The sequence below is a fragment of the Bos javanicus genome, chromosome 2 (genome assembly GCF_032452875.1).
Source record: "Bos javanicus breed banteng chromosome 2, ARS-OSU_banteng_1.0, whole genome shotgun sequence".
Classification (NCBI taxonomy): Eukaryota; Metazoa; Chordata; class Mammalia; order Artiodactyla; family Bovidae; genus Bos; species Bos javanicus.
Window position 1 is genome coordinate 76,553,926 of NC_083869.1, and position 12,352 is coordinate 76,566,277.

General features: G+C 40.6%; 1 protein-coding gene across 1 annotated transcript in view; it reads left to right on the top strand.

Moving 5' to 3' along the window:
* CNTNAP5 (contactin associated protein family member 5) overlaps positions 1 to 12,352 on the top strand; it is a 1,042,386-nt gene that overhangs the window by 580,482 nt on the left and 449,552 nt on the right. The window contains exons 9-10 of the mRNA XM_061440248.1: positions 6,537 to 6,686; positions 9,413 to 9,584. Of these exons, the coding sequence (XP_061296232.1) occupies positions 6,537 to 6,686; positions 9,413 to 9,584 (322 nt within the window). The remainder of the gene's footprint in view (positions 1 to 6,536; positions 6,687 to 9,412; positions 9,585 to 12,352) is intronic.

Consider the following 12,352-nt stretch of genomic DNA (forward strand, 5'->3'; position numbering starts at 1 on the left):
CCATTGTGTATATGTACCACTGCTTTCTTATCCATTCATCTGCCGATGGACATCTAGGTTGCTTCCATGTCCTGGCTGTTATAAACAGTGCTGTGATGAACACTGGGGTACACGTGTCTCTTTCCCTTCTGGTTTCCTCAGTGTGTATGCCCAGCAGTGGGATTGCTGGATCATAAGGCAGTTCTATTTCCAGTTTTTTAAGGAATCTCCACACTGTTCTCCATAGTGGCTGTACTAGTTTGCATTCCCACCAACAGTGTAAGAGGGTTCTCTTTTCTCCACACCCTCTCCAGCATTTATTATTTGTAGACTTTTGGATCATAGCCATTCTGACTGGTGTGAAATGATACCTCATAGTGGTTTTGATTTGCATTTCTCTGATAATGAGTGATGTTCAGCATCTTTTCATGTGTGTGTTAGCCATCTGTATGTTTTCTTTGGAGAAATGTCTATTTAGTTCTTTGGCCCATTTTTTGATTGGGTCATTTATTTTTCTGGAGTTGAACTGTAGGAGTTGCCTGTATATTTTTGAGATTAGTTGCTTGTCTGTTGCTTCATTTGCTATTATTTTCTCCCATTCTGAAGGCTGTCTTTTCACCTTGCTAATAGTTTCCTTTGATGTGCAGAAGCTTTTTGTTGTCATTTTTAACAAAACGGGAACAATATCCTATATACTATATTTCACTTAATAAGATATAACTACCACTCTTGGAATTATGATTTTAATGACTACATTATATTTCATATAATTATTATTAATGGTAGTGAAACTTTCATTTACAATAGTGACTGCTGCTGATGCTGCTAAGCCGCTTCAGTCGTGTCTGACTCTGTGCGACCCCAGAGACAGCAGCCCACCAGGCTCCCCCGTCCCTGGGATTCTCCAGGCATGAACACTGGAGTGGGTTGCCATTTCCTTCTCCAACGCATGAAAGTGAAAAGTGAAAGTGAAGTTGTTCAGTCGTGCCCGACTCCTAGCGATCCCATGGACTGCAGCCTACCAGGCTCCTCTGTCCATGGGATTTTCCAGGCAAGAGTACTGGAGTGGGGTGCCATTGGGTGAAATACTTTGGATTTAATTTGACAAGAGATGTGCAAAACCATACAAGAAAAATGTTAAAACACTCATGAAAAGCACTGAATAATACTTGGACAAATGTAAAAATATATCCCATTCTTGAATGGATAACAGCATTATAAAGATACCATTTCTCCCTTAGTTATAAATTTAATATAATCTCTGTAGTAACATAACAGTTTATATTATGGCATTAGATGCATTATACTAAAATTCATATAGAAAAGCAAACATTCAGGGTTGTATTCTGTATTATCAAATACAATACATCTGATTCACCTAAATTATTGCTATTGGAAATATTAGCAGTTGTGAATTTTTGCTATCATAAATGATATTATAAACGATGTCATGAACTCTTTTCACCATAAACCTTGATTGCAGTTTTGTTATTATTTTAGGATTGATTCTTCTAAATAAAATTCGTGGAAATGAGGCATTATATTTTTAGGGTTTTTGATACTCGTTGGTATACTGCCTTCTAGAAAGAATGTATCAACCTTTGAAATTGCCTGATTCCTCTATATTCACTAAAATAAAGTGTGTGTGTATATATATATATAAATTTTATATATATATAAAATTTTCTATTCTTTGCCAGTCTGGGAGATGACAAATATTATTTAATATCACTTTAAAGTTCAGAAGTTTTATGTTTGTTATCATCCAACAATCATTGCAGAACCCAAGCCCCACCTTTTAAGTCTCAGCTTTTAAATCACCCCAAAGTGGCCCTAAAAACCCTTTTCTTCTATGCCCAGAGAAATTTCCCCAAGGAGGTTCCTTTCCTCAAGGGTAATGCTTTCCTGTCCCCTTCATTGAAAATTTCTATTTTTTTCAGACCTGTTTATCTCAGAGAGGTTTTTGGAGGAAAGCAACCTGATATTATTGATTTTCCCTAATTTGTGAATAATTAATAACACTTAAACCTGTGCCTTTAATAGACTGTTCTTAAAAAATAAACCTGAAGAGGCTCCAGGGGTGTTATTTTGGATCCATGAACAGAAGGATGGGGACAGAGAGCCCAGGGAAAGCAGATATTTGGAGAGAGGTCTGTCACTTTACTCAGCTTGGAATCTGTGCCCAGGTCAGCTCTTCAGAGCTGGTCTTGTTTTTCTTAGCTTCTTTCTTTCTTCTTTTGAAACCACTCATGGATTACTTCTCAACCCAGGCTGCACAATTGAATCTCTGGAGATCTTTGAAACTTCCAAGGCCTGTGGCCACCCCATAAGTCTGCCTTAATTAACCTGGTGTGGGGCCCAGAGACCTGTCTTTTCAAAAGCTCCCCAGGTGATCCCTTTGTGTGGTCAGCAGCAAGAACTACTGTTCACATAATTTTCTTCTAAGAGCTAAGATTTCACACAGGCTCCCCCTGCAGGGACTAGGGACCTTGTAGGAAAAGATCAGAAAAGATCAAATCAAGAGGAAAAGCAGACCAGAAAGAAAAAAAAAAAAGAAAGAGAAAAAACAACTCACCAACCAAGTGATCCCTTATTGTAACCTGAAGCTTTTAAAGACAGATAGTGACCTGGGAAAGGGTGGGGACCCCAAAACAGAACATGCAAGCTACAGCCCCAGCCCTAGCTCCAGTCCTGCCTCCACACTGAGCACATCGCTTCCTCAGCCCTGTGTCTTCTGTACAGCGCCCTGATGATGGGTCTGTAATTCGATGGCACACTCCCCCTGACCTCTGTCTGTATCTTCTTTCCTACTTTGTCCCTAATGTTTAGCTGGGCACTTAGAGGATATTTTTTGGTGGCTCAGATGGTAAAGAATCTGCCTGCAGTGAGGGAGACCTGGGTTGGATCCCTGGGTAGGGAAGAAGATCCCTTGGAGAAGGGAATGGCTGCCACTACCAGTATTCTTGCCTGGAGTATTTCATGGACAGAGGAGCCTGGCGGGCTACACTCTGTGGGTCTCAAAGAGTCAGACATGACAGAGTGACTAACTTTTTTTTCACTTTAAGAGCTATTTTCACCCTATCTGTTGAGCTAGTTACTGACTCCCTTTTAGCCTAGCCTATGGCTTACCTGAAATGAAATCTAATCTGTTATGCAGAGGTATTTAAATTGGTATGCAAATAGCAGTAAAAGGAGTAAAGACCCACCCCTGGCTATGCTGCCCAATGCCCTTGACAGAAGTCAAATGTTCAGCACCAGGAAATACCTGACAGACCCTCTGCCTCATTAGCAGAATCCCTGTTGCTGGACCCCACTGGCCTTTTGGGGGGAAGTAGGGCCTCCAGGCTGAGCAGCTTCTGTGTTCTCCTCTCCACCCCAGGCAAATGTTCAGGGCTGCAGTGAACACTGGCTGGGAGGGAGCTGGCCCTTACATCTGGGTTATTCAGAACAGATGGAGCACAGCTGCCCCTGTGTATCACAGCTGGGCTTCGAGCCTGGTGCTGCGCTTTCCTGGGGGCAGCTTCTATGGCCATCGGATGGCTCAGAGGCAAGGGCTCTTTAGTAGCCATTCTGAGAAGCCCTGCAGACCTCTAGTCTGATTTTCAGTGCTTTCTCCCCAGCTGGTTTCTCAGGGACTGTCCCAGTAGGCACTATAAAGACTGAGCTCCAGAAATAGCTCCTATCTGTCCCTTCCTCTCCATCTTCACAGCTGCTACTTTGCCTGAGACCCCCATCATTCTGTCCCCTGGGGCCTGTGCACATGTCAGGCCTCCCCCCACCCCACGCCCCGTTCTGCTTCCGTCCTTGCTGCTCCTTGTTCCTGCCCTCGGTCACCAGAGTCTTTGAATGTGTGCCTCCAGCCAGGTCATCCCCATGCTGATGTTCTTGTTTAGTCGCTAAGTTGTATCTGACTCTTTTGTAACCCCATGGACTGTAGCCTGCTAGGCTTCTCTGTCCGTGGGATTTCCTAGGCAAGAACACTGGAGTGGGCTGCCATTTCCTTCTCCAGGGGAATATTCTCAGCTCAGGGACTGAACCCTCATCTCCGGCATTGGCAGATGGATTCTTTATCACTGAGCCACCAGATTCTAGATCAGTGATTTCATTCCTGGCTGCATATTAGAATCATTCAAGGGACTTTTAAAAAATGCAGATGCCCAAGGTCCCTTGCCCAGAGATTCTGATAGAATCTTGGGTAAAGTGCCCTCCAGAATTCTTTGTCCCAGGATAATGGTGAAACATTTCCTTAACCTGGTACATGAGGCCCCTGGGTGACCAGACCCTCTTTCCATATAGCTTCCTGTTGTCCTGTACTACGTTTCATTCCAGACCTTAGGCGCTCTGGTCCCTGGAACTCTTGAGAAATGAGAAACTCTTGCTCAGTTTTCACAAATTCCTAAAATTGTCACCACTTTTTCTGTGAAGTATTTTTGAGACCCTTATATTGAGTTAGGTCTTTCTTCTGTATCCCTGTACTACTGATTCACCCAGAATTGCAAGCAGGACTGTTGTCTGTTTGCTTCTCTAAGCCACTAGCCTGCAATTCTCCAAGGACAGTATTGTAAACCTCTTTGCCTAAGTCTCTTCCATCTAATTGTGGATTATCCCAGATGAAGTGACTATCCACTCTCCCAAACACAGGGGCAGGGGAGAGGCATGCGTTTTATGGTTGCTGTTCTGTTCTTTTGTTTTAGCAAACATTATTGTCTACTTTGTGACATGGGCTGTCCTACAGGTCCTACTATATAAATGGATATAATTCTCCCAAGACCCTAGAAGTACACTCATTCTCTCTATTTTTCAGGGGAGGAAAACTGAGTCAATAAGGAAAGGCAGGTAACTTGGCGCGTAGCAGGGCACAACACGTGTCTGTTGAGTGAAGAAATGGGTGGCTCTCTGCTCTGGTTACAAACAAATCTTTGTGACCGGACTAGGTATTAGGACTATGTTTCTTTCAGTGAATACTTTGCACAGACTGAACCTTAATAGATGATAAACATTTTGTAGGAGGGCTTCCCTGATGGATCAGAAGGTAAAGAATCTGCCTGCCAATGCAGGAGATGTGGGTACAATCCCTGGGTCAGGAAGATCCCCTCCAGAAATGGCAACCCACTCCAGTATTCTTGCCTGAAGAATTCCATGGACAGAGGAGCCTGGTGGCCACAGCCTATGGGCTTACAGAGTCGGACACAACCGAGCAAGTAACACTAACAATTTTGTAGGAAATAGTTGAAACCCTCGTGACTTAATTCCTAAGGCACTTTCCTCAACAAAGGACGTTGGCAGTGTGGTGTAGTGTGAACCAAAGGCATCCAGGGCAAAAGAACAAGAGAGAAATATACTATAAATAAACACCCACTATGCCTACAAGCTACATACCCTGGGAGCTTTCCTGCCTGATCTCAGTGGATCCCTTACCAATGACATAGAGTAAGAATTATATTTACAGGAGATAAAACCAGAGCTTGGAAAGGTAGGTGACTCAGCCAGTGTCACATAATTAGTTAAGGAAAAAGACTGGAATTAAACTAGTCGGTTATGTCCCTTTCAACAACAGGAGGCTCCTCTGCCTGGTGTATCATTGGAATCTCTAGCTTTCCTAATTTACTTTTGCCTCTAAAAGCAGTTTTATTTTACTAAAACATATATATGCCATGTTTAGAAAAATGTGAGAAAACTAAAATTGCCTATAATTCCACTACTCAGAGATTAAAAAACACTGGGAACATTTTGAATTTTTTTTAAATCTTTTGACTCTGAATTTATATATCAATAAGTCAATAAATGTTTTCTATAGCCTTGTAGTATATGAAGAAGTGTTGCCCATTTTTTCAAACCAAACATTAGAAGTGGTTAAGCAACATTCTTTATTTTAGGCATAGATGAGTTTATTTTATAGCTTAGTACATTGTGACTATTTGCTCGAAGCTCCTCCCAAATTGTCATTTCTTCTCAGTGTCCCTTGGCGCTTGAGATGGAAGGCCTTTTCTGTACTGTTGCCCTTTCCCTAATGGCAACTTCACAGCACAGCAGCTGTTACAATGAGTGGCACCCTCACAGTCTTTGGCATTCCATCTCCCCAACTTATTGTCTGAGTCAGGGGTTACTCTTTCCCCAACTTACCAGCAGAACCAGCTGAGATCTAGGCAACTGAAGGCCTGTGTGGAAAACAACTTATAGGTTTTTAAGGCCTTATTTCCATTGTATTGATTAAAAGAAAGCTCTTGGGCAGAAACTTGTTAACTGTACTATCTATTTTACTGCAAGCATTCAGGCTAAATACTGAGACTACTTGTAAGGTATCTGATAATCCTCTTCTTAGGCTCTGAGACCTAGTGTGAAGGTATATTCTATGGTTCAGCTCCCATTTAAAAAAAAAAGAACAATAGAATTAAATGGTAAAAAGAAAAAGATGACTCCCGGGAAGCTGCAAAATGAAGAGAGCGTCCACTCTAAGTATGTACGTGGACCATAGCAGGCAAGAGAACTTCCCTTACTCTTTGCAAACCTGCCCGAGTCAATCATCACTACGCTTGTCCTCCCTGTGTTTTTTACAGGAAGGGACTTGAATGACGGCTTGTGGCATTCAGTTAGCATCAATGCCAGAAGGAACCGCATCACTCTCACGCTGGATAACGATGCAGCATCCCCGGCTCAGGACACCAGCAGGATGCAGATTTATTCTGGAAATCGCTACTATTTTGGAGGTAAATTCCCCAGCTTTTGAGGTTGAAAAAAGGAGGGAGGGAGAATGCAGTGGGCACTTATTTCACTACAATGATTCTTTCTGTGTCAAATTGACCATTCTCCCAATGCGCACACACACACACACCACATCCCTATCCTCAAGCTCAAAATAATGAGAAGCAAACTTTTCACAGCTGTACAAATTATCTAGGTCAGTGCTGAGGGGAAAAAAAAAAAAATCTATCTATAAGAGCTCGTGTTATGTAACACATCCAAAGGAGATTTTTTGTAGCCATGCCAAACTCTGTGATCATATTCCAGAGTAGAAACTCAGTTGAAAACTCAGAGAAAGTCTACCGAGAGTCAGCAGTACCTGAAAGAGAAAAAAATCCAGATGGGAATGCACAACCAGCATCCTCAGCTTTCTCCATCACTTCTCAGCTGATTTGCTTTCTTAATGCCCTACCCATCCCTTCCTCACATCCCTGGAGGCCATGCTCATGGAGGGGAGCTAGAAGGAAGACCTAGAAGGGCCATGAATTTATAGCTCCACAAAGAGCAGCCCCCTCCAATGCTAGGAAATTTGCCAAATATGAAAAGGCAAGGGCAATCTGGTAAGGAGGAGAAATATATAATTAGGCTTTATTTTTATAGCATATGTGCATTTTTATTTAATTTTAAGGGTATTTTTTTTCATTAAAACTATCCATGCCTACTTTGTCAATTGTTGGTATTATAGAAACAGTCTTTAACGAGTAATTAATCTCAGCAGCTGTCTGACCTTGAGTAACACACTCATGGTCCCTGAACTTCCTTATCCAGAATGTGGGGAAACAAAGCAGAATTACTGGGAGAGTTCAGTGAGTCAAGGTTAAACCTGCAACATCGTGCTTTCTACATTAGAATGGGCAGACTGGTTTCACCTTTTGTAAATATGGGCATCTGCTGGGCCTGGTCTAAAGAGAAGTATCCTGTAAAAAGTACAGTCTTTGAAATAGAATTTGTAAATCGCTTCTCTCATACCATTGACATGGGGTTATCTTTGAAATATAAAAGGGACTTGGCAAAGAGGCAGTGTACACATCAGGGTGTCCTAGGAGGGAAGCTGACTGGAGTGATTCCTTTGTGGTTTGATTTTAGGACCCAGAGCCTCTGTCCTTCACTCCAAATCTCCATATTATGCCCAGATAACAAATTCCTTTAGAAAGGGAACATTTTCATCCTCTGTAATTGTTTTATGTGCCTTACATCATTTAATTCAGGCACTAACTTTGTGAGGTAGATAATTTTAGCTCCATTTTACAGATAGTAACACTGGTGTTTACAGAGATGAAATAATTTGTGTGAGTAGTAGAAGCAGGATTTAACCCTAAATCTGAGTTCTCCATGCCCCACTAGTGACAGCAGAAGGACGTACTCTAAAGACGGCAAAAAAAGGGTCTTGGGGGCCCCAAAGATAAATCTCACAGAATGTATAATTTCGCATCATATGCAATGTTTCATTGATACAGAATAAAGCAATCTTATATTTATTTCTGGGGGAAATAACATTGAATTAATTACGTGACTTAAGTATCCAAAATGCCTCAAAGGCAAAATAGCTCCCTTCCCCCAGTAGAAGTGTTTTTAGACGTGGGTCTTGTGAGACTCCAGGCTGAGGAGGGAAGATTTATCTGAGATCTGAACAGTGTTTAAACAAACGCCCCACACGTAGACTGTAAACTTAAGGCAAGTGAAAAATGAGTTTGAGTAATAATCGTCAACTTACATAAATTCTCTCTACAGCTTCAATTAGAAGTTGTAGCGTCTCTCTTCATTTTATAGTGTGCCTGTGAGCTGTTAACCAGCTGCTGGGCTTCAGCCCAGCAGTGACTGTCTATTAGAGATGGCTGAAATAATTCCCAATTATTTATGGGTTATTGCCATGTTTTCAAGCTTGCATTCCCATATGCTCTGAACCTATTAAAACCATTGGAATGGAGTTTATAAAGAGCACAGGCACCCATGCACGTCTGTGACTCTATACCTGGCAATGAGAAGTAGTTATTCTCTGGTTGCAAGCTATGCTCAATTAGTGTGATGCGTATTTTTTAAAACAACACCCTTTAAAAAGGTTATGGTGTTAAACTTTCATATATGTGATTACAGCCCTATAACTGTGCATTTAAACTCTTAGTTCCTTTAGCATTTGGGTTTGCTTTGCATATCACTTCAAAATTCCAGTTATGTTCCTGTATATACTTTTCTCAGGAACTAAGCCTGATAATGCTGACAATTAACCAGACAATTACTCTGCTACCGTTCTTACCCAAAGCGTAATTTTCTTTGAATGTGTAATTCAGAATTGAATTGTTCATTTAAAAGTGTGTTTTTAAGACAGAACTGAAATTCCCAAGTAGTTATGATATGTTGCTTTCTTGGGCTGAGTGAAGTATACCACACAAAACAATAGCAAATGGCTTACAAATAGGGAAAAAAGAAATAAGAATGAGATAAATGCAATGGCATCAGTATCCCCTGTAACATATTTTGTTTTCTGTTCTATACAGTGATTAAATATGCCCCATTTTGTACCAGTTTTGTCCCATCTCTGAGAATGGTATGATTTACAACAAAAAATGTGTGCACTGCTGTGAATGAAAAAATATTGAAATAATTAGACCTTAAGGTCTTCTGTCAATAGGTCACTAAAGTAATGACTGATCATTTCAGTATTCTTCTTATTTTTTTTTTCTCTGTCCCACAGGGTGCCCTGACAATCTCACCGATTCCCAATGTTTAAATCCTATTAAGGCTTTCCAAGGCTGCATGAGGCTCATCTTTATTGATAACCAGCCCAAGGACCTCATTTCAGTTCAGCAAGGTTCCCTGGGGAATTTTAGTGATTTACACATTGATCTGTGTAGCATCAAAGACAGGTAATTATTGTCTCTTCTCCTCTGTTCTCCCACCCCATTCCCATTCTCACTGTTCTAAATATGAGTTTCTTTCACCAAAATTCAAATCCACTGACATCAGCCACATTAGATATAATTGAGTCGCCTAATGGAATATATTTCTAAAAGGATTTCAGGCCCAGGGAAAAATGTTTTAAATAAGTTGATTTTCACTTGCAGTAAATGGGATATGCAAATTAAATCAAAATACAAATTTGTGAAAGGATTAAAATTTTATGCATAAACAACATTTGATTACTTTGAAGTTAAGAGGGAAGTGAAAAGGAGGGAGGGATTGCAGTTAGGAATACCAGTGTGTGTCCCTTCACACAGACAGATGAAATCAAGCCCTCTGGGATTCCTGTAACAGAGGTTTTGACAGTGTCCAGTAGTTCGGTGACTCCCTGGAAGCCTGATCTTTGCTGTTACCACCCCTCACCCACTGCTTCTTTTACCGGAGGAGATCAGACCCTGGACAGAGAGCAGCACTTCTATTTCACAACTTAACACCTTTAGCAACACTTCCCTTTCCCTCTTCATTTCTCCTGGGCTCTAGCTCCTCTTTTATTTGATGTTTCTGAAATTGAGATTTTGAATAAGAGATTCAGAGACTCGTTGCAGGAAATGAAAGAGGAGGGGTTCTGAATTTTCAGCAACGTTAATCATGGGGCCCATGTGTTCTCTCTAGCACTTTATCTCCTTCCTTCTGCCCGTGCTACTCACCCAGGTCAAGATGCCCTTTGCTGAATGAGTTAGCAATACGTGTTAAGTGTTTGCCTCTGTGTTGCTGGTATAGAGTCTCTGCTTATGTTTCAGGGAATTAATTAGACATCACCATAAAATGCTATCAATATCCAAGAAGTATACCTTTATTTGTGAGATCTATGACAGTGGCAGAGGAGGTCAGGACAGCTTTCAGGAAGTGATGTTGAGCTGAGTCTTACAAGATGGGCAGGCTTGGCTGAGGGGCGGGGGTGATGGTAACTCATAAGTTGGAAGGATGTGGCATGCAAAATGCCATAAGAATAGGGGGATCATGGTTTGCAAGCCTTTCGTCTACCCAAGACGCTTAGTTTTCACTTAAAAACCTCTAATATGGTGATGCATCTTACCTTTGAAGGTTTATAGTATTTAATTGGCTGTTTATTTTTCTTAGGAGCCTGTAAAATAATGTCATGTCTTACAGTAAATGTTGTCTTAGATTCCACAAAATATAGGTCATGGTGATAGAGCATATGATGTGAATATGGCTGGGGATGTGCGTCAATTATAAAGAGCTTTGCATGTGTATGGCATTTAGCCTGATGCCCTAGGAAGACTCAAGAAGGAAGGCAGTCAGATTTGTTTGGTAAAAAGAGTATTCAGGAAAAGTGAGAAGGATGCATTGGAAAAGAACCAGCCAAGAGACAGAGAGGTCACTGCTCCAGTCCGGGGGAACAATGATGAGAAATAGTAGGTGCCTGTACTGAGCATCACAGAAATCAGCTCTGCAGACCATAATCTCCTCTCATGCTCGGAATGACTGATAGAATTCGGTGGAACTTTATATGCATGTTTCTCTGTTAATACCACTCCACATGGGATTGTCAACAAATCACACAGACTCCCAGGCTCTTCTGCTTCATTTTTTTCCTATTTGGCCAGCTGGAAAAGTGGGTAATAAAATGCATGCTTCATTAGAATATGCCAGTTTAGAGATCTCAGAATAAAAGATATCTTGCAGAATGGTTGTCATTCCTATAGTCGTTATTAATGATAAGGGATTGGGGGGTATCCCACTTCATCAGACAGGACAGCCTTTTGCAAAGTGTAGATTGATGGAAAATTTATCAATAGGGATCTCTTATGATTAGTTAATTTCTAACTGAGGGTGCTTTCATTATTTTTGATTACATGGGATGCCATTGCCATCTACTTTGCATCATTACTTTTGTGTAATTGTAGACTGTATAATTGTATTACATACAATAGTGTTTTGGTTAATTGTATAATAAGGGATTGTGTTTAGTTTAGTGGGTAAGTGGGACATTTTTCTTGATTTACCAGACAGTCTCTCTAACAGAAGGGAAACTGGTAAAAGGCTTTGCTTAATTAATTATTTCTTGAACTTCTATTTAACATTTGGTTGGAGAGGGGGTTGGGGTTAGAAAAACAGGTGGTTTCTGAGTTTTGCATTTTATTTTTAACATGCTAGTCGATGTGAACCTGATTTAAGGACAAGTGCGAAGGAAGTTGTGCCTTCAAGGAGCTTGTCACTTGGGGTGGGGGTGGGGTTTGTGGGGACACGTGGGGGTAGAGAACAGTCTGGCTGTGTGTGGCTTTTTTCAGAAAAATTTAGTGAGGTTTAATGAAATTCAATGAGTACTTTAAAACATTAGATACTTTAAATCTTTTTGATTAAAAATGTTAGTTTTCATTAACTATGATTCCTATTTTATCTTTTATTTGTAACAGTGAGCTTTAAGACTTCAGAAGAAAATTTTGTGAAAACACAACAAAAATAATTTTGATTTTTAAATTTCTTACCTTTAATATATGCTTTTGATGAAAATATATTCAAATATCATGGAGAAGGAAATGGCAACCCACTCCAGTACTCTTATCTGAACAATGCCATATTCAGAGGAGCTTGGTGGGTTACAGTCCAAAAGAGTCACAAAGAGTTGAACAATGAGCAAATAAGCACATATTCCAATGTCATACTTTGAGTACAGTTGTATTTTATTTTCATAAAAATATTTAATTTTATA